The 23,660-nt window shown below is 38.4% G+C and overlaps 1 protein-coding gene across 9 annotated transcripts in view; it reads right to left on the bottom strand.

The window, feature by feature from the left end:
* Nucleotides 1–23,660, bottom strand: part of RAF1 (Raf-1 proto-oncogene, serine/threonine kinase) — a 97,120-nt gene that overhangs the window by 30,853 nt on the left and 42,607 nt on the right. For 7 of the 9 annotated variants that reach the window (XM_054035740.1, XM_054035741.1, XM_054035738.1 and 4 more), the window contains 12 exons: nt 22,984–23,096; nt 20,940–21,042; nt 18,754–18,911; nt 17,296–17,394; nt 15,760–15,913; nt 13,876–13,935; nt 11,641–11,668; nt 11,416–11,543; nt 7,529–7,646; nt 4,167–4,251; nt 2,868–3,044; nt 623–669 (listed from right to left, as the gene is read on the bottom strand). In XM_054035740.1, the coding sequence (XP_053891715.1) occupies nt 623–669; nt 2,868–3,044; nt 4,167–4,251; nt 7,529–7,646; nt 11,416–11,543; nt 11,641–11,668; nt 13,876–13,935; nt 15,760–15,913; nt 17,296–17,394; nt 18,754–18,911; nt 20,940–21,042; nt 22,984–23,096 (1,270 nt within the window). The remainder of the gene's footprint in view (nt 1–622; nt 670–2,867; nt 3,045–4,166; nt 4,252–7,528; nt 7,647–11,415; nt 11,544–11,640; nt 11,669–13,875; nt 13,936–15,759; nt 15,914–17,295; nt 17,395–18,753; nt 18,912–20,939; nt 21,043–22,983; nt 23,097–23,660) is intronic. The other 2 variants (XM_054035742.1, XM_054035744.1) reach the window with 1 other exon arrangement.

The following is a 23,660-nucleotide window of genomic DNA, read 5'->3' as shown; positions in this document are numbered from 1 at the left end:
TAGTTTCAAAGCCAGAGACTTGCCATATATTCAGTTCATAAACTGAGCTCCTAGAATAGACATTTTTTTAAAATTACATACACATAAGCCTCACATATCAAGAAAATAAAAGTGACATGCAAAAGGAAACTGTAGAATCTTTATTCAGTATGAATTATTCAATAGGTATGCTGCTAGGAACATATTAGTCGAGTTCATTATACATTTTCCTTTCCCAATTTTAGAATCAAGAAAATTTTTGGCTCAGTTTCCAAAAGTTTCCATCTTTTTTTGTGGTTTTGGTCATCTAATCCCATATGAAAGTAATCAAAAGAAGAGCCTAACTTCTGTCCTAAATAATCTTTTGATGCTGGACATATATTGGAAGTCAGTCAATTAGATTAAAATAGATAAGGTTTGCATCCCAAGATTGCATATGAACACAGGTACGAAAGAGTAAGTGTATAAATATATATTCCATACATCTTTACCTGGTTTTAGTTTGGTTTGCTTTTAAATTGTTGTAATTTTAACTAGGATGTTTCAATTTCACAGAAAGACCTTCACAGTATTTATATTCAGTCATCAGTCTGATACCAATTTAAACAGTTAAAGAAAATTTGACTAATTAGAGAAAGGATACTATTTGATTTCATGTCTCTGTGGATGATATTCTTTGCATGTAAATAGCTGTGAAAAGAAAAAAAAGTTTTAAAAATATATCCATTGTTATGTATTTATACATACTAATTTGGCAAACCAAAATTAGTCTAAATACATTTTTTTACAAAAGCTACCTGAATAAATTATAAAATTTTACCACTAAGTGTTTTAGGGACATAGTTCAACTTGTTCTAAACTTAAAACTTGGTGCTAAATGCCCTTTGGCTTGATAGCGTGTATTTAATTTTACCAGTCCACAAGACTAAAAAGAGAAAATAACCATTTCTGTAGGTTCTTCATAAAGCTATTTTTATGCTTATGCTCCATTTGCTGTTTATGTATCAACATTTGCCTTCAATTATGAGAAAATACTAAAGAACTGTATCATTCCTTTCCACATGAATTGGTCAGTATCTTTTCTTTTAGAACCGCCATAGAAAGGGATGCAACTCACCACTAATGTAAAATTATCTTTACTAATATTGCATTCCATTAACCTACATCAACCCAAAATTACACTAGTGAGGTTGAAATCAGCTTAAAATTGTCTGCCGATAAACTAAAGGTTAAACTATATCTTCCAGCTTCTTCTCTGCAAAGCAAAACAAACATTTTCAATAAGTTTGTAATTAGCGATGTGTGTAATATTTGAACTGCTCCCATCTCTGAAAAGCTGTATGACATTGTTATCTGGTGTCTCAGATTTAAGAGCAAGAAAGAAAAGATTATCTAAAACTCACACAGCATTGTCAAGAATTTTTAGACTTACTGTAATCTTCCTGCAATCCATGCTGACAGATAATTATAAAGGCATACTGGCACCACTGTAAATATATAAGAAACTGCAGGGGTTTTCGATATTAATTATTTTAGTTGCTTACAATTTAGTTTTAAAATTTATTCTGAGCCAAAATTTACAACTATATGCCTAGCAAAAACTGTAAATATATTTCACTTTGTTTTTAAAATCAATTTAACTTGTTAATTTTTATTACATAAAGGGTTACTAGTTTAAGATCCATTTTTATATATAGAAAAGTATTTGATTTTCAATAGAACCCACACAGGGAGACTAGGACTGGCTGGGTAACCATACTGGGACGAGAAGCATGAGAAGTGTGGACTGGTTAGGCAAACAGAATGGACTGAGGTGGGACAGAGACAGGACAGGCACAGGCTGGAGGGGATGGGGTAGAAGAGTCTCTGACTACTAGAAACAATTTCCTTTGGTGTCAGCAAATATCTGTGAAACCTCATGGCAAAGCCTGTGCTCCACCTCCTCCAGTGCTAGTGTACATAGAGGAGAACCTATTACTGCTACTAGTTACTCCATTAGCTCAAGTGGCAGAGATCTGAGTGGTAGATCTAAAAGTTCCACCGCTGCTGAGAACACACACATGTATCAATATAATGCCACATGGTGGACTTTGTTTTTTCAGTTCGCTTTTTTAAAAGCCTTGGATATTACAAAAAAAAAAAAAAAAAAAAAAGAACCTACATTAGAAAAATATTAAATTTGCAGAATCGGGCACTCAAACATTAGGAAATGCCAGAATTAAGATTTCCAATGCAACCTTAATTCAATCCTCTTGTGCATATACATTAAGATACTGTCTTTGATTACATACTATTTTTCTCTAATTTTTTGTGTATAATACAAATTTACATTTTAAAATTATATGACCAGAAGGATTTTTAATTGTATTTTTAAGAAGCTCTTAAACATTACAATTTCAGAAATGTTATTCAGTCTTTCAGTCCCCAGTCAACATTATCTTCCCTAATAATTTGTATACCGTAGAGCCTCAGAGTTACGAACTGAGCAGTCAACCACACACCCCTCATTTGGAGCCGGAAGTACACAATCAAGCAGCAGTGACCCAAAAAAAGAGCAACTACAGTACAGTATTGTGTTAAACGTAAATTACTAAAAAAAATAAAATAAAGGGAAAGCAGCATTTTTCTTCTACATAGTAAAGTTTCAAATTTGTATTAAGTCAATGTTCAGTTGAAAACTTTTGAAAGAACCACCATAATGTTTTGTTCAGAGTTACGAACAACCTCCATTCCTGAACTGTTCGAAACTCTGAGGTTCTACTGTAACTCTTTGAGGGTTTGGTATCATGTTAATATATATTATACATTAAGACAATGTTTCTTGTATGTATTAGTTGCTCCTGAAGAAGATCGGCAGATCAGAATAGACAATTTCTAATCCTACTCACTCCATTCCTTGTGCTGTCTGTCGGGCAATATCAATGAGCTGGAACATTTGGAACTTGGTCTCTTGTACATGCAGGTGCTTATACAGACTGCTCCCTTCACACCACTGCGTAACAATAGCCAGATTGTCTTTAGTCATGTAGCCCATGAACAGCAAAATATTAACATGCCGGGTCTTCCTAATGGAAGAAGTGGAAAGGAAAAAAACAAACATCTTCTTTTAGACATTTGTAAAGTTCCCTGAAATGTACTCTTGGCTAGGGAGACATCAAAGTATTTAGATCTAGAGTTTAACAAAATTATTTGAGGAGCATGTGGATGCATGTGTGCAAGATGTTATTTTTAGAAAACAACATATCACAATTACCTCTTAAAAACAGGAAAGTTAGCAGGCATGTTTTTATAAAAAAAAACAAAAAAACAATTATTAACTTTAAAATGTTTCTTCTTAGTTTCAAGAAAGTTATTTCAGAGTTCAAGTAAAGACAGATTAATACAATACTTAAGTATAACATGACAGAATCAAACTACAATAGCTTCCGTAAAGGTAAATTATCCCTCTCTTCTATGTTAAAGTACTTTGGAAAGGTTAATTGAAATGGTATCAAAAGGTCAAGCTGCAGTTTGCAGATGACATTAAATTGTTCTGGTTCACAGAAAAGACTATGGAGACATGAAAAAATGACAGATTTAAATACAGTGGAGCATTATGCAGCATGATGGCAGACAAATTTAACTTGTGTAGTGTAAAATAATTAAATGGAGACAAAAAAAGCTATTCCCATATACATAAAATGGCTCTTAATTATTATACACTGCAGAGACAGTAATTAAAGCAAAGAGGTTTCCTGAGTTGACTAGGGAATGGATTTTAAAAGTACAAAAAAATATTATGACGTTATAATAAAAAGGCACACCTTAATCTCAAATATTCTGTCCAGTATCCATCACCTTACCTAAAAGGTGATGAGATTCAAGAGTTCCAGAGAATGGCAACAAAATTATGGCAAGGTTCATATATGACAAGGGATTACAAATGTTAATACTATTTAGCTTAGAAAGAAGAGTTCAACAGATAATGAATGAGGTATTAAAAATTATAAAGGTCTCAAAACTGATCAGTACCTCTATTATCCTGCACCATGTGATAAGGTGGCACTCAAAAGACAGTAAATTTACAGTTCATACAGGAAACACTATACAGAAAATTAATTCAACCTGTGACATTCACTTTTGGAAGAGTCAAAAATGCGTTAAAATTAGTAAATGTAAAATTATGCAAATCCATGTTATCAGCTCACCTTAATACAGCCACTTCATTTCTGAAGGCCTGAAACTGTTCTGGGGTTGGATTTACAACCTTTAATATCTTTACTGCTACATCTCCTGCAAATACATTTAACATAAAAGGTTACCAACAACACTGTAACAGTCTTTTAGAGGAGCATTATCTCTACACTTAAAAATTCTGAAATTTCTGCACAATACATCTTTGGTAATTTGTACACCAGGAGGTCCACAGACAAAACAGACTTTTGTATTTTCATACAATTAATTTGGTGGAGATGGTATCATGTAACCCCAAATAAAAGATCAATCATTTTTCTAACTACCTGAAAAGGTTTTTTCATTATTAAATGGCTAGTAACTGGCTGATGGGATCACATGTGTGATATTAAACAAAGGCCACTGTACAACATACTGAAATCTGAAGGTATAAACAGTTTAGTTATTAATCTAGGGGGAACCAATTAAGCTGTTTTTCCTAAATAAGAGCTATTTGGGGAGAAATGCATCCTCAGCACTTTGTTTCAAGCACTGTATCCACTGTATTCAACAGATTTCCATCAGGAACCCAAATTCTCATTTCTCTTCCTTCTTCCCAGTTTTAGAACAGAAAAATATCTCCTCTTTTAAACTAATAGCATTAGACTTTCATCCCCTCAAAATTAATGTCTAGAGAACAGCAGAATAAACCATGATTTTAATGTTTGAATTACAGTTAGTGGCAAATGAAGCATAATAGTGCATCAGTTTTTTAACCGTTTGATACAGCATATTGCAAAATATTACTTGAAAAGTGAATTCAAATTAACTTGAATGTGAGCACCTGCTTTGGATTGCGGGCCCTGGGTGCTTTAAGCCTCCAGAATCTCAACACAGTCCAGCCACCATCCTGGCTTGGAGTCTCTACGAACATTCTCAAGATGCAGATCCTCTATTATAGCACCATCTTCCAAGAGTCTGTACTGTAGCTTAAACACATGCTCTGCCAGAACCTGAGCTGTGTGAGCACTCAGGATTTACAGTTTACCTCTTTAGGCCCATGCAAAGTTAAAGCCAGCAGACACACAGAATCTTGTGCCAAATCTATCTAACACACCATTGTTCTTTCCTTAACAACATAAGTTAACACAAATCTAGATGGAATACACATTTCTCCTGCCTCAGTTTCCTCACCACTCTTGAGAGTTTTTTAGGCTTGGGCAGTCGTTTGGGGTCCCCAGGATACTTCCCCAGCAGCTCTCAACTTTTCTTCTGAAGCATGGGAGTCTTTCAGCTCAGCTAGTTTTCTCTGAGCATGGCAGCTCCATAACTAAACAGGGCAACCCTGCTATGAAAGTATGCCTCTCTTTTCTCCTCGCCTGTCCAAAGCAGTGAGGCTCTCAAATGTAGATGTCCTCCTACCCTTCCCCACCAGTTGCTTTGTTCTGTTGCTAATTTTTCTTCCTCACTCTCCACTTCAGCAGATGCTAAAGACAAGTTGGAGTATCTTCTCCCAGCTCCAGCTAATCTCCATAGTATGCCAACGGTTCAATCAGAGTACAGATATTTAAGTTTATTGACTCTCCATAGTCCTTTGTCTGGTACGTGGATGCTTCAGCCCATGTCAGCAAGTGGTAGATGCCACAGCCAAATAGAGGCACTCCCTGATGCAGCAATTTTATAAACAACTTCGTTAATATCAACCAGAATTCATAAATTGTACAGATTCCCCAAATCATCATACCCCTATTCTTGAACAAATCAGCAACGCTTATGGTGCCTCTAGCTTGTTCTGGAAACATGATTTAGGTTACAGCAATCTCCCCATTTTGTCTCCTTTTATTTAGCTCCCGCTTGGAAGCTTTTAGTACAATGATTATACTATCAAAACAGTTTGACAGAGAGGCCCGTGTTACTGTTTCCTCAAACCTACACAGAAAAAAGATTCAAAGGAAAATAACCCATCTTAATGATTTAAGATCACAATATTTAACTGCATTAAAAAGGATGTGTGCCAAAATATGCTCTCCCAGAAAGCTGTTGTTTAACAAAGTCAGTGACACACCGCAAATCAGACCTAAGTCAAGTACACAAGGCTGATTTTGATTTCACTGACAAACATAAGTTAGAACCAAACTGGATCCTACATAGTGACTTCTGTTGTATTTCACTAGATTTAACTTTTACTTATATATAACTGAAGAGAAAAGTCATTTTGTTACTATTTAGTATAGTTGAAAAGATCTATTAAAAATAGGGCAAATTTTCTCATGCAGCTAGCACAAGTGAGACCCCATTAGTTGATGAGCATACACACAACCATTTATTGTTATATAATGGACTTCATGTACAACTTTACCTGTATTGTGCACACGTAACATATATATTTAAGGTTTATAATCACAAAACCAAACTTCCTGAAAATCTGGTGAATGAAGTAACTCAGTAAAGGGCATATGTCAGGTAAAAAACAAAAACAAAAAAGATTCTTCATAAAATTTTACATTGAAGGACATTTTAAAAATTGACTTTCTCCAGTTATAATGGTTTGTTTCTATATTTCACTTGAATTGGACAATGAAAATTAATCAGTTTAATTATTTATAACCAACTGCTATACAGTTTAACTGTCCAGTCCTTATTTATGATGATGCAACATTTGAGCTGTAAAATATACAGAGAATATTTTTCCTTTAAAAATATTTTCAATCTAATTTTTCTTTTAACTATGGAAAAATTGCTCTTGATCTTAGGCTTTTTTTTCCATTATTATTATTATTATTATTATTGTTTAAACACAAACCCTACATTTGAGATCTAAATTGACTTGGCAATTACAAGTACTGTAGCTATTTTTATGCACCATATAGTAAAACTCATGTAAACAGATATTTTCCCATCCATATCCAAATTCCATTCCATACATGCTTGTTTCCTTTCTCTGAGATCACCAAGATGACTAAGCTAATTAAAATTCAGTAGGTGAAAATTCATTTAGATTAGTGTCTTTAGCATCAGGATATGTAATTTCTTAATACAAACTCCATTGCTAACAACTAAATATTCTTTTCAGGAAAAAAGTTATTGTATCGCATATTAGATTGAAGAAAATAAGGCAAGTCTGTTCTAGCATATTGAACACACGATGGAGTTGTGAGATTTGGATTCTACTCTCAGTTCTGCCATGGACTTGCTACATGACCATGGAAAAGTCATGACTTTACTGTGCCTCAGTATCACCAGTTACTAAACAAGAAAATTTATGTTTTGTGCACATCAACAGACCAAAAGTACTAAAAGTGCAGAGTGTTATTACAGAGTTTCTCTTTGTCTGGATAGCTGCTATTTTACAGTATCAACATTTAAAAAAATACAAAACTAAGTGTTTAGTACTTACCATGCCATTTGCCTTTGTAAACCGTTCCAAAAGAACCTGACCCTATTCTGGTCGAGAGCATAACTTCACTTGCTTCTATTTCCCAATAATAACTTGAATCTCTCTGTCCACGAGGCCTCTGGAACACAAATACATATTTAAGGCACAAGCATGTCAACCATTTGGACAGCTCTCCTAAGTGTTAACATGGCTAGCTGCCTGGACAATATGTTTCAAGGATTACACCTAAAAATATACTCAACTTGATTCATATTGTCTTAAAAAGATGAACTGTAGAACTGCAACAGTGTGTGTGACCTTTGACTAAATGCAAAGATAATTGCCAATATGTTATCTTGTATTCTAACACATACCAGTTTGTTCCTCCATTTTCTTTGCAGGACCCATTTCAGGATTCAATGTTCCTCTTACAGCAGTTGATAACCTCAAAACCAAAAACAGGTAGACAACATTTACCTGGATGATTTTGGCTGCTTATGTTATCAACTGTTGCAAGGGGAAAGCAGAATTGTGATATTAGATCTTCAAAGACAATTGAGTAAAGAATTTTTTTTAAATTAATGAAATGTAATGTAATGTTTACAGACCCTATCAACTTCTTAAAAATTATAAGAGCAGCTACTGATTAAAAGTACTCCTGAATAAAAGGTAAATATTTATTAAATGCATTTCTAAAGGCACCCATTGCTAGGGCCCTACCAAATTCGTGGTCCATTTTGGTCAATTTCACGGTCATAGGATTTTAAAAATCATAAATTTCATGATTTCAGATATTTAAATCTGAATTTTCACAGTGTTGTAATTGATGGGGTCCTGACCCAACTCTGAAGGCAGCAGCATAGCAGAAAGGGTGGCATGGTATGGTATTGGCATGGTATTGTATTGTATTGCCTTCAAATCTGGGCACCTGGCCAGCAGCTGCCGTTCTCCGGCCACCCAACTCTGAAGGCAGCGCAGAAGTAAGAGTAGCAATACCACAACCCCCCTACAATAACCTTGCGACCCCCTCCCCCCACACACACACACACAAAACCCTTTTTTGAGTAGGAAGCCCCATTTTGAGAAACGCTGGTCTCCCCATGCAATCTGTATAATATTGGGTAAAAGTACACAAAAGACTAGATTTCATGGGGGAGACCAGATTTCACGGTCCATGACGCATTTTTCATGGACGTGAATTTGGTACAGCCCTGCCCATTGCCCACGGTAAATGACAGAATACTAGAGTGGCATTTTTAGAAGCCCCTAAGTGACTTAGAAGCACAAGTTCCATTTCAATAGGACTTATTTTCCAAAGCATGTAAGTCATTTAGGTGCATATCATCCACTGGTCAATATTTTGCTGAAGCTATTGACAAAAATACATATCTAGTTATCTTCTTTATTGCAATCTGTTCCTGGACAATTTGAAATTGGACCACCATTTTTTTTTTTTTTTTTTTTTTTTAAAGATACTTAAGGTACTGACAGTGTCTCCAGCAACTGTTAAGGAAAAGTACCCAAAGACCACAACCAGCACAAGTAGAAAAGCATTGATTAGGAAGTGTACAAAATACATACATCTAGATAAGACCTTCACTGCCATATCTGAGTACCTCACAAGCGTCAATGAATCCTCAGCAACACTGAGATATGAAAAAGGAGGACCAAGGGACTTGTCCATGGTTACAAAGGAAATCTGTGGCAAAGCCAGGAACTGAACCCATATCTCCCAAGTCCCAGATCAGGACCTAAAACTACAAGATCACTACCTCCTAATTCAAAATAATTCAAATTGCCCTTTCATGTTAAAATAACAGCTCTATGGTGAATCACCTTTTACACCAGACTGACATCCCTTACATTTAAAAGGATGCTACAAAGTGATTTAATCCTCTTATTTCACGCATCTTAAAGTGTATAGCAGAATGAAAAATGCATTCCTGATTCCAAATCTTTTTTCCCCCTAAAACTGAACACAGCAGCTCTGAATTGTTAACAACACATGAACACTACACTTGGTGCATAATTTAAAGTAATACGTTTGCACCATGACCAAACGGGAGGTCCTGCAGGGAGGTCTGCGCCTCGCTGTACAGCCCAGAGAGCAGGAGCCACGAAGCCCTTCTCATGGACACCGCAGAGGCCATGGACCGCGCGGCCGTGTCTGCTACATCCAAAGCTCCCTGCAGGGTTGCCCTGGCAGCTGCTGTGCCCTCCTCCACCAGCGCTTTGGACTCCTTCTGGAGGGAGTCCTCGAACTTGGGCAGGGAGTCCCACAGACTGAACTCATACCGGCCCAGGAGAGCCTGGGCATTTGCCACCTGTAACTGGAAGCTCGAGGACAAATACATTTTTCTTCCAAATGAGTCCAGCCTACTTGAATCTTTATTTTTTGGGGTAGGAGTTGGTTGGCCCTGCCGTTCCCTGTGGTTGACCAACTCTACCACCAGGGAGTTAGGAGCAGTGTGGGTGTATACGTATTCATGCCCCTTGGTGGGTACAAAGTACTTGTGTTCCACTTTCTTAGAGATGGGGGCCAATGAGGCTAGGGTTTCCCACAGGGCATCTGAAATTTTTGCCACCATTCGTGGAGAGGTAAGGCCACCCTGCCCAGTGCCGAGGAACACAATACATTAAACAGGGAGTCCGAGGGCTCCTCCATCTCCCCTGCTTGGAGGTGGAGGCTTGATGCCACCCTTTTTAAGAGTTCTTGGTGGGCCCTAAAGTCTTCCTGCGGGATGGAGGAAGGAGGAGCCATAATCGCCTCATCCGGGGAGGGTGAGGAGGCCAGCACGGGACTTTGTGTGTCCACTGGCATCGGAGGGTCCACCACCTGGTCGGTCTCCGGGCATGGTGCCGAGGATGTACGTCCCACCAACTCCTTCCTCAGAGGTCTGGAGAGGGAACTCAACCAGACAGCTTGGTGGGTGTCGAGGGCGATCCACGTGGACTTTGCCCTGAACGGTCGCTGGGCAGCGAACGGCGTTGGGAACATTCCCTTGACCAAGAGCGGTACTAAGCCAGGGGTGACTGCGGAGATCCAAGAGGCAGCTTGCCTCTGGAGCATGGGGCCAACATGGACGTTGCTCCTGGTACTGGCATGGACATAACATCACGGGCCGCCTGCAGGGCCTCCGGACATCTGGGGAGGCCTGCTCTGAATAGGCCGGGCTACTCCGCTTGACTTGAGTTGGAGGCCTATGGGGATCAAGGACTGCCCAACATGGGTCTAGCCTCTGTTCTGGGTTTACTCCGGTGCCGCGGTGAAGGAGGCCTCTTTCTAGCCTTCTTGGCATGCCCCGTGGACAAGGAGAGGTACCAACTAGTCCATGGTGCAGAAGGGTCGCCGCACACTGACACTGCGGTGCCCAGTGCCGACTTGGAGTGGTGCACCGGAGCCGGGGTCAGCACCGACTCCATCAGAATAGCCCGTAGCCTAATGTCCCTTTCTCTCTTGGTCTGAAGCTTAAATGACTTGCAAACCTTGCAGCGATCACGGAGATGGGTTTCCCCCAAACAGCATAGACAGTCCGCGTGTGGATCACTCAGTGGCATAGATTGCCTACAAGTGTCACAAGACTTAAAACCTGGGGCACGAGGCCTCTTACTAAACTAAACAACTAACTAGCTACAAGTATCAGAGGGGTAGCCGTGTTAGTCTGAATCTGTAAAAAGCAACAGAGGGTCCTGTGGCACCTTTAAGATTAACAGAAGTATTGGAGCATAAGCTTTCGTGGGTGAATGCCCACTTCATCAGCCCCCACTCCAAGGGTTGCTAGGGTGCTCCCTTACAGGTACTACTAGGGGAAAAACTTCTGGAACCAGTGCACGTGGCGAGCACACACACCTACTGTGGCATACGCACGAGCAATCACTCAAAGAAGAACAAATACTACAGTGCTTACAATTTTGTTTTTTTCTTGTGTGTTGGATCCAGGAGCCCTCTCTCTTTGGGCTGGCACTGGGGTTTTGGATTGAGACCAGCCAGTTGGGCTTATATTGTTGGGACTTCCAGACAGAGCTGACGGTGAAGCTTAATACACAAAAACAAAACAGGAAATTATGAACAAGAGAAAATAAATGTAGAGTAAAAGAAAGAATTCTAACTATTTTATGTACGGAAACCTTACCTGACTCACTGTGGCTTCGAATTGCATCCTAAAACGGGAGAGAAAATTAAAAAAAAAAAAAAAAATTATATATATCAACATTTCATAAGATGTCAGACAAAGTGTGGGGGGAGGAAAGGGGTCTGGAAATCAGATATCAGAAAATGTAGATCACCCATGAAATGGTGCTAAAGAGCTTTGATTCAGAGCATCAGATTACTGACCAGTATCTTCCAAAAGAGAATGGTTTAGATATTTTAGAAGTCACAAGAATCCAACTGTTACTTGCTGAAAACATCTAGTTTGTCCCCTTTTCAACCTGGCTCTAATCACGAGCTTGCACAATTAATTTACATAATTTTCAGGGGGAAGTTAAACTATATTGCTATACAATCGCTCCTGCTGAATAAGAACCTCCTTGTCAAAGAAAATACTAAACATGTTTTTGATATTCCCAGCCATTGCACTGTCTTGTGAAACCGTTATGCACCCCTGAATTTCAAATAGGTACATAATTCCTACCGTGGTCTACTACCTATAGTGAGTGCATTTAGAAAATCATTATTATTTTGGTACTGCATTGAGAGAGATTCCTTCTACATATAATGAGGAATATTGTTAGAATGTGAACAAATTTTAAAACCAGTAAACACTTTGGAAGTACATACACCCACTGTACCATGTGAGACTGCAAAAGATTGAGATTTGCACTCTAATACCAAAGTAAATAAATTCTCACAAGATTTACATCGTTGACCAAAATACAACTCTAAGTTGGCTAAGTACTATACAAAGCAAGAACATGCACTACAGAAATGTCAAATATTGAAAAAGAGTTAATAGAAGTCAATTCAAATCTTCCAACCAACTATCCACAGATGACATTTAGATTTCATGGCAGAGCAGAACAACCTACAAGTACCCTACATGAAGGCTTATGGATGATGCATACTAATTCTATTAAGGTAAGCAACACATTTTTAAAGAGTTGTCCTAATTATAATTCCTAAAGATTCATTCAGAAAGAGATGCTGTCATGGCTAGTAACAAACTTTGACTTATGACCTGTGTTTTGAATCAAAACATTCACACATTCCTGCTGTGCTTCTCTGCTCTAATCTTCAACAGATTATAATATGCACAAATCTAACTCTTTGAAGCATTCTTGCATTATACTACCTGTTCAAGAACAGACACAACCAGGCAGAAAGCAGAAAACTTTATAAGAACCTGCAATCGGTACCAGTGATGGATTTTGTACAGCTGCCCAGGAGTGTAATTTCAGTCAAATGAGTTGAAAAACTCAGCTACTTTAAAGAAAGCCATTTTAAAAGAAGTTATATTTTTAGATTTACGTATACATATACCTGATTTCTAAGAAAAACAGCACTTCAATAATTTTATTTTATCTCAGTTTGGGCTAAAAGGTAAAATAACCTCTGCTGAATCTTTTTAGTCACGGAAATAATATAGATGCTCTTTTGAGTAATCACATATACATATATTATACACCAGTACCATAATTTGTCATTTACACCTAATCTTTATGCGAAGTACGAGTAGCGCAAGGTGGCTCACTTGCCAGGATTATCTGGGTACACCTGACAATTTCTCTGCCACTGCAGGGGCTTTGGGTACAGGTGCACCTCAGACTTCCTATTCTCTGGCTGTGGCACCTAATAGTCTAGTCTCCTGTGGGCTGCAATACTTTGGTCTAATTATGGTTGTTGGACTTTGTATGTGGGTGCTGGCCTGTGATATACAGGAGGTCAGACTAGATGATCTGGCGGTACCTTTTGGCCTCAAGCAATGTGACTCCATGAGCACACTATTTATTTAATCTTGGTTTCTACTTGGCTATATCATCTTGGTGTGGCCATGCTATAATTCACCAAAACAATTCCCAGAGAAAAGGCCAGTACATTAAAGGACGTTTTTGAGACAAGATTTTATTTTAAACATAGTGGGACCAATGCTTCGTTAGTGTAAACCTACTAAAGTGAATGGACTAACACAAAGATGAATTTCACTGTCTGTAGAATTATCAACTTAACCCATGACTGAAACTATTCTGCCCAGGTATCACCTCCAACTACCGTACTCACATATTAGAACTGAACCAAAACAAACATGCCATACCAACATCTTTAATAAACTAATTTTAGATTAATAATTTCACTGAGCCATTACTGTGGTTTACAGTCTTACAAATGCTGTTAATTGCAAGAAAGCAAAGGCATGAAGAAAAATACCTACTCTTCCCCTCAAACAAAATCGTCTGCACCAGGAACTGGGAGAAGCATTCAAGCTGTTGTTCTAATACAAAGCAATGAGAAATAAAGAAAAGAACAGAGGAAGTAGTAAAAAATAATAGTTTTCAGTTGCTAAGATGAATGAATAAAAACAAACGATCCGGAACTCGAGGAAAGAAAAAGCAGCTTTATTCATTAGCTCTGTGCTGGTTATATTTTCCTCTCTAGTAAGTATAGTTTTAAACTACAGTGAGAATATTAATGCCCACATTTTTTAAAACTACTTTATTAAAAGCCAGTCTTTTCCATTCAACACTGTGTGAAACACCTTCCAAGATTATGTAAAAAGCTATTTGTTTCTGGAAGACTGCACATTTACATTACTTCATTCACAATCCTTTAAGATATTAAAAAGGTGGGAAGGGATAAAGAGTGGCATCTCATCATTACATTATATGAAACACAAAGATGACAATGTATTCATCAAAGTCCTGTGTACTACACAATTATTAGGGAATGTAGATGGTTGTATAATTCATTTGCCTATTTGTAAAACTACTCTGAGTAATTTTTGTGACATAAATATGGTCAGCAATGGAGCTTGGTGAAGAGGGAATGAGACAGTGGCCAAGGAAAACAAACAAAAAAAAGGAAAGGTACTTCCCCTATAAAGCCCACCTTGAACATAGCTTCTGCTCCAAAAAGAGCTTAGACACTCTGACATACAGGCATCTTTCCCCAGCTATAGAGTCCAAAGGTGCTCAGAAGAGAAGCTCCCTCATGAGCCCTTTTGGAGGTGTGCCAGAGGAACCAAAGGCAGTAAACCTTTCTGTGTATCTTACAACTCTGCAGCTAGGGATGTGTCCTGAGAAGTTCCAAAATCTATTAGAATAAAGGCTCTGGTTGGTAGGAGCTGTGCAGGTCATGCTCCTCTTCCTGCAAGTCTCCCCCCGCCCCTAGTGAGTTTTAACCTTAACACCACCTAATAGCAACTAGAGCTCCTGTTTCAGGCTTGACTACACTGCCAATCTACAAAAAGAATAGAAGTTTGAAAGCAAGTAGAAGGAGGGAGAATCTCAGCTGAGCTGAACCTTACCACGTAATTCTAGGGTCCTTAATACTAAGGCCTGGTCTACACTGGGGGGCGAGGGGGTGTGAAATCAATCTAAGTTACGCAACTTCAGCTACGTGAATAATGTAGATCAATTTACCATGATGTCTTCACTACGGTGAGTCAACTGCTGCTGCTCCCGTCAACTCTGCCTGCGCCTCTTGCTGAACTGGAGTACAGGAGTCGAGGGGAGAGCGCACGGGGATCAATTTATCGCGTCTAGACTAGACACAATAAATCGATCCCCGCTGGATCGATCACTGCCCGCTGATCCAGCTGGTAGTGAAGACATACTCTTAAGTATAGGTCTAATGGGCTGCATAGCACAAGAGGCATTGCCTTTAATATTCATTCTTTGCAACTGGCATGCAGATATGCACCACCATCTGACTGATTTATCAATTTGCATGTGAGTTTATGTTTTTTAAATGGCAAAGAACACATTCCAAAGGACCAACAGTAAGCAGCTGTGCAGCAAATCTGGTCATGCTCTTGCGCAGTAAGAGTGATCTGTTAAACTTCTTAACATTAGGCTCCACCAATTCTTTGTAAAGCAGCACAAAATCTGTTAAAAACTTTAGCAAAGGTGAGACGCTGCAAGCATGAAAGATAAGATACTTAAATCTCTAGGCAGACATTGGTCACCCTGGGCTTTCATCACTTACCAAACTAAGGGAAGATGTTAAGCAGAAAATAGCAACAACAATTAAAATACTGGTTAAATAACCAGTAGTAATTTTAGATGAGCTCTATACAATTTCTTATTCAGCATATTACCTCAATTATCCTGTTGTCTACAGGCATGGTAGTGCTGACCATATGGACATTTGGGGTGGATGTAGATCTCTGTCTTTGGGAAAGGGAGCCCTCAGAGGAAGGATTTGATGTGTTGAATGTGAAGGCATGAGGCGTAGAATATCTGTGCTGGGAACTAACATGAGGAGAGGGAGAAAATAAGTCACAGTTCATTTTTCTTTCTATACTAGTTGTAAATTACCGTATAGTACATCTTGCCTAAAAACAAAAACACACAGAATCCAGGAAGGATTAGTCTATTTGCTGACTAAGCTATTTAGCCAGTTGGATTTTGCCCAGTTTAATTTAGGAACAAAATCAAAGGGTTTTAAGCAAGGTTTTAACAGTTGGCAATACCTGCCTGGCACATTCAGCAGCAGTCTGTGGTATTTTTGCCATTATTTAATTTGTTACTCCTCATCTCAACTCCTGGCAACTCATATTTAATCAGTTGTTAAAATACTAGCTCAGTTAGAATTAATACAGATCTGTGAAATTTAAGCAAGACCCTTCTTTCAAGCCTAGTCAATTTTTAGGAGTTTAAAAAAATAGTTTTAAGTTGCTGTGAGAATTATAGTTTGGGAAGGGGAAATAGATTGCTGGGACTGTTCAACTGTTCACACACAACAGTTTACAAGGAAGTCATGGATCCTAATACCAGCTAAAAGGAGCCCAATACAGTTCTACAGAAATCAAACAACAGTGGTTAAATAAAGAATGTAATTTCTCTAACATATGGCCAATACTGGATTACAGCTGAAGCAAAGAATTACCAATCGGGGCATACACTTCTGGCCTGGCCTAACCTCATCAGTCTCTAATACTGCAGGGAAAGGGACCCAAGTGTGAAGTAAGGGTCAGAGGATATGTTGCATAGAAGGAGAATATGCATTTAGCATCTAAATCGACACACATTTTCTTTAATTTTCAGAATTTCAAGGGTGGTATATTTTCTTTAACCTATTATATACTGTTTCCTTTTAAAACCCCTCTACTTAGGTTAAACAGTAAGAACACGTAGTATCAAAACGGATGGTGTTTCAAAAGCTTCTATATATGACTCATGCAAAACAAATGAATCATCCATTTTCACACATGTACTACATGACTGGTTGTGCTCTAATGGGGCTATTGGCACAATACTCTCTGAAGGAACCTATATTCTACAGCATATTACTTTTTGATACTGATATTTTTAAAGACACAACAGTATCAAAAATATTTAAAAAACAAAAACAAAAACCCCCACACCTTTAATGATCTGATTTAAAACCTCAAGACTAAAAATTCAAAGCCGGCAATCCCAGGTGCAAGTGTTTCTTAATTCTAGGAACTGTAGAAAAGGGGGATATTACATATCTTATTTACAATTTTTAAATGCAAACAAATATTAGCATTTCAACCTTAAAACTAAAGTGATGTTGTTTTAGCATATTCTGTCCATCACCAGTATTACATGATCATTCCATTTTATTGAAACTATACTTCCCAAAACAAAAAGTAGTGGAAATAGCTTACCTAACAGGCATCCGGGAGACAGACTCACGCATCCGTCGTATTGTCAAGGGAGGTAGTGCAGGGACACCACTGTCACTGATATTTGAATTAGGGAACAATCTGAAATATCAACAAAAAGAATTACAATTAAGTAAGTAAGTACTACATTACATCCTAATCAATGCTACAGAAAAAGGTATGATTTTAGGTTTCTGTTTTTGCATTATGGTTGATTGCTATCATGCAAAATATTATATTTATCCATATTTATACAAAGTTGTTTTCCTGCTCGGTCTTTAAGCTTATGGTGTGCTCCATGACAAATAAACCCCTATAGTCCTTACAGACCTAATGATTTTTTTCTAAGTGTTACTTCTAAATTAAACTTTAGGTATTAGCCTTTCCTGGCATGACATTCAACACCAAACTGCTAGTGCAAAGGAGCTAAGGGAGGTTTAGAAGTTAGCACGGAATCCTACAATTTATCCTACACTCTTTGGGCTGATCTACATTAGAAAGTGTGTACCTACGCAACTAAATTTAGTTAAACTCATATAAACTACTAATGTAGATATACTTGAACCATTTTATTAATTTAAATAGGTTTAATTCCATCTGCACTAGGATTCAGTAGCAGTAGAATTAAATTTATTTTAAGTTGATTTAGTTACACTGGTGCAGATTCCTAATATGAACCAAGGATAAAATTTTCAGAAACCTTTTAATGACTTAGGCCATATCTACACTTACAAGTTTACAGCAGCACAGCTGTACCAATACAGCTGTGCCGCTGTAAGAGTGCTCAAGTAACTGCATTATGACAACGGGCGAGAGCTCTCCCGTCGACATAATAAAAGCAGCTCAATGAGCGGTGGTAACTATGCTGGCGGGAGAGCGTCTCCCATCGACATAGCATAGTGCACATGAGTGCTTATGCTGGCAAAACTTATGTCGCTCACGGGGGGGGGGGGAGGATTGTCACACCCCTGGGCGAGAAAAGTTTTGCTGACATAAGGACTACAGTAGACATAGCCTTCGAAGCCTAAATTTCATTGAGTTTCAAAAATACTATGGGATCTCTGGGCTCAAATTTTCAAAAGCCCCATAGTACCAATAGTACTCTATGTCAAAAGGGTTAATTTTTTCCTTAGACAAAAATGAGTTGTACAAGGAACTCTTGCATACTTCCATGTTGAATGAACTTTGAGGTGACACTAAAGAAATTAGCTGACATCTGCCATGTCTTTGTCTGCTTGTCCCAGAATATTATTTTATAAAAAGAGCCTAATATACTTCATGGCAATAGTCTTACTGTATAAATTGGCTGGGAGCAGATACTGATGGTTATTTCATCACATCAATACACATCTTTTTACATACTACATTGCTCAACAAACCATAACACTCACTGATATTGAGACTGAGTCTGAGATTCTTCAGTCACAGAGACTGTTAGTATTAGTAATTAAAAGTTCTTACAAGAGTTGCCTGATATTGCTCCAGTCCACACACATGGTTGGGACTTTAGTGCTGCAGTGTTCATGGAATTTGTAGCCACACGTCTGACACCGAAACCCATTTAGCAGGAACTTCTGGCATATGTCACAGAAGGCAAGCTTTAGAAATGTCTTCCGAGCCTAGAACACAAGTTAAATGGTTAAAATGTGTGTACACACACACACACACACACCCCATTATGGTAACAGCTCTGTCAAGTGGCTCAGATGAATACCTAAGGATCTGGCAAAAATTAACTGTCAAATCATGAATGAAAACTTACTATAAAACTGCTCCAAACCAAATATTGAACTTAACACTACACTTGAGAAAGTTTGTGGATTTGTGCTGTTACAATTATGGATATTTTGTAGACATTTGGTGAGCTCTTTACTTAGCTATTTAATACTGAAATCTAAGTGTATCCTTGCAAGATTCAGAGCACCATCTTGTTGCCAATAAAGTGCTTGGGAGTTTTGATTTTGACTTCAATTAAGAGTCTAAAACTTCCTTCATGTAAAGCACCAATCACATCACCTTGGACTTCTTTATTTTTTAATAGTTATAGAATTGTGTGTATAAAAGTATATAAGCTATGCACAAAAGAATGCTATTTAGTAGTGATATTCCTTATGGCAAATTTCTTTTTAGGTGAACGTTGGTGTTTTTAAGCATCTTGACATCTCTTTACCAAGACTTTTGGGAAGCAAGGCATACAACAATGTACAATAAAGGCAGGATCCAAATCTGGGTCCCTGCCCACTGTGGAGTAAAAGATTTTGCACTTTCTGTTCTGTCTGGTCACAAACAAGTCCACTTGTGACCTACCCTAAACAGAACAATGGATCAAATAAATGGGGCATCGTTGTGTCAATCATAACCTTTCTAACTGACATAATCTGCTAAAAAAACTGGTTAGTCCTGCCTGATGTATCAGAAGGGTTTCAGTCTTTATCCAATATCCCTATGGAAAAATCAAATCTTGACAGAGAAGATTGGAATGAAGTTGCCCATCAGTTTAGATATTGCATGGTCACATTGTGAAAAAGTCTGGCCATATTCCATCTTGATAGAAGGAAGAAAGGCCTTGAGAGCTAACCTTATTGTTCTCCCTTCCCACACAATTAAACGTAGCCTGGCTTTCTTTTGCTTCTAAGTACCACAGACTTAGAGTTGACATAGATCAGAACTCCAACCCTGCTTGGATATATCTGTTGCCCTATCTCTACTGAGTAGGGTATTGACTGGATCCCAAGCAAAGGAATCCCATAGCATGCTGTTGGGAAGAAACTATAATCAAAGAGTCTCTCACCTCCAGAGAGAACAAAATTCTGTCAAATTGTGAACATAACCTCATATAGAGCCTGGCAAAGAGATGTCATGAATTTGCAGGACATCAACATGCTTAACACCCTGAAAAAAACAACAAGCCTCTATAACAGACTCTATAAGTGGGTTTCATCGTTGATTTTTTTGACCGAAGAACCCACAGGCTCCAAATGCAAGTCATTTTCAGAACCTGAACCGCCCCGGAGAAGGCCATATCCTTAGAAGCCAATCATGCACATATAGATACACAGGATAAACCCAGGTGATGAAGACGGTCAGTCACCAAATACAGGCATTTAATGAATTTGTTTAGGACTATTGCTAGCCCAAAAAGCAACACCTCATTCTAGTAACAATCATTGTCCAGCTGATACCATCAAAGCAAGTGAACATGCATGCCAAAGACACCATGAATACTTTCTCTTTGCATAAATGGTGCGCATTTTACTGAACATGTAAGAGAAATTATTCAATTTTCTGAAATAAAGACTAAGGTGAAGACATCCACTCTGTTTTGGGATTAGAAAATACTGTCAACTGGAATGTAAAGAAAATTGCTTAAAAACCTGATAGAGGATCAGAATTTTATTTCATTACTACTATTGTAAATGAAAGAGGGCGTTGCCACATGTTCCAGGCCAGATCTGAAAAATCACTGAGATTAGGGAACTAACACCTGTAAATAATCTGGGGTTGTTGTTGTCATTCTGGTTTTATTAATTAACATTTTATTGGGAGAGATGATACTGTAGCATCAAGATCTAAAGTTGCTTCCCATGTTCAGAAAGTCAGCTGAACCAGCATCCTGCATTCAAAATACAGAAGAAAACTAAACTTACAAAGTTGTGTGTTGTAAGTGGAACATGATCAAGGAAATCTACTTGCAGTTCCTCTCCAATCAAGGAAGCAGCATCTGTATTCCAATCCAAGCGCGCTTTTTTGCTAAAAAGGAAAAAAAATTGAGAAGTGAGAATAAACAGGTCTATTCAATAATATAAACTGTAATACATGCTCCTGTAACATGAAAACAAATACAACCAACCTCTTAGAATGAATGGTATTTCAGTAGGTTTTTCTTTTTTTTTAAACAAAGAATTGTAAGTGATTTCCAATTTTTCAGCAATAGCAGTTTAAATACCCTACGTGGGTTGTCATATATTTTGATTGTTTTTATAAGATATAAGGCATCCAGATGCTATGGTGATAGGCACCGTAGAAATATCTTTATAAACAAATGTACCAAATTATGAATGGCAAATTTAAAGTGATATAGAAACCATATTATGTGCTTTAGCTCCAAAGTTACTTGAGACCTCAATGCAGACTCAGTTATACAGAGATGAATACCCACAAATGACTGTCTCATGATTGTGGCTTCAAAAAGCACTGAGCCCAAGTCTTCCGAAGTGTGAAGTTAATACATTAACTCAATGAGATACCTTCACTCTCTCAGCTTGTAAAATAATCATTTGGTATTTAATAGCAGCACACCCCCCCCGGCCCTACAAAACGCAAAGGAATACCTGAGATGAGACTTAAATCCATAACATTTTAAAATTTCCAGAGGAATTTATAACATTAAAATTGAATACAAGGATCCTTATTTGGAGGAGTCAAGCACATATAATGCTGAAGTGAGCTATCTTCAAAGGCAGGAAGAAAATATTGTATGTTCAAATTTGAACACAATCTAGCTAGATTAGAGTGATACAAAAAAAAGTCTGTAAAAAGCAGCTAACTCAGGTTTTTCCTTCTTCAGTTTTGAGACAGAAGTGTACGCATTTTCCATGGTGTATATAAAATCCTTTGCATTATTCCTGAGGGAATCTTGCACCAAAAAATTAAAAATTCTGTGCCAAAAAATAAAAATTCTGCACACATTTTAAAATTCTGCAAAGTTTTGCAAATTTTATTTGATAATAAATAAATGTGGAGGCTCCAGCACGGCAGTGGGGAGCACAGGCCACTGGCTGCATGGAGATGGGAGATCACCCTGAACCCCACCCCCCAGACATGGACTTGGTGGTGAGGCTGCACCCATCTCTGACACTGTACAAAGGCTGGCCCTGCCCCAGAAACACCACAGGGCCTTGCTCCTCTGCGCCAGGCACACCAGGTGTGGGTAGACAGGCTGAGCCTGACAGGATCCAAATGTGGAGGGGCTTAGTGGGGGGGGGATCCAGGTGTGGGGTGAGAGGGTTCTGTGTCGGGCAATCTGGGTGTGGGTGGTTCGGGTGGGGGGGGGGGGGGTCTGAATGCACAGGAGCTCGTTGGGGGTTCCTACAGTGAGGGGAGGTTTCTGGGGGTGGGTCTGACCCAGCCCTGGCTGCTCCTTGCAGGGAAGAGGAAGTCTCATCCTCCCCTGCCCCCAGCCCAGCTGGGACTAGCAGCTGAGCCTGGCGCAGGGTAGGAGCCATCGGTCGGGGTCTCCCCAGGGCCTCACCCCATCCCCACGGTGATTTACCTCTCCACCGGCTGCTCCAGGCACCCGAAACAACGTGCCCACACTGCTGGGGAGGGGCACATAACTGCTCTTGAGGCTTCCCTTTGCTTCCCCATCAGAAAGTCATTTTTCTGCAGGGAAGCAAAGAAATCTGCGCATACACAGTTGCATAGAAATCTTCCAGAAGTATGAGCATTTAAATAAAACTAACATTTAATTTCTTACATCATTCAGCATGCTTAAGGACTGGCTTTTTGAATAAGAAATTTGAGAAGAGCAAAGAAAGCATGAAGAGAGTCTTCACAGCCAAGTTAGACTTCTAAAGAAATTAGCAAAAATGGGGGAAGAAACCACAGTTTCTGCTAGTTTAAAACCAGGATTTGAAAAAAATCCAACAGGATGTTAAAATTGTATCTCTGATTTACTACACAGCTTCTTACCCTTTTTGTTCATTAAAAAGTCGAAAAACTGCACAGCATTCTGGCTGCAGACCTCTGACTTTGAGCGCCTTCATAAGACAATCATGTAGGGTCATCCCATTCCGCACATTTACCTGTGGACAAGAGCCAATTTTAATTTAAAACTCTAAGGAGGACATAAAAAGGTTTAAAATATCATTTTTCTGATCTTCATATTCTACACATCACTACAGTAAAACTAGACTTAGTAGCACTTTATTAATAGAGTTTGAAATTTTAAAAAAAGTGTGCCTAACATGCCACACTGATGACATGATTAAGCATTTCTAGGAGTAATGCTAAAACAGGTTAATAGAAGATACTATTTCCTTCAGAATTTAACTGAACAAGTCCATCCAAAAAATCCATCGAATATAGCTTTCCCTAGAAAACAAATGAGCCTTACATCATGCCTTTAATGTAAACTTATCTGGAGCTCTCAATTCAATGTGTGAAGGAGTAGTGAACTCAATCATCCTGCTACCAGAACAATTCCCAAACTTTCAAATCCAGAAACTGAGAGTACCTCAGCTGATTTGAGGTGGTGCGACAATGGAGAGACAAAGGCAGTCTCTTAAGTAGCCAGATCCCAAACCATACATACAGGGCTATATAAGATCAAACACCACACAGAATGGCACCCAAAAGGAAATCAGCAG

Source organism: Malaclemys terrapin, chromosome 7 (genome assembly GCF_027887155.1).
Source record: "Malaclemys terrapin pileata isolate rMalTer1 chromosome 7, rMalTer1.hap1, whole genome shotgun sequence".
Taxonomy (NCBI): domain Eukaryota; kingdom Metazoa; phylum Chordata; order Testudines; family Emydidae; genus Malaclemys; species Malaclemys terrapin.
The sequence above is the reverse complement of the archived record's forward strand: the minus strand, read 5'-3'. Positions and strand labels throughout refer to the sequence as shown.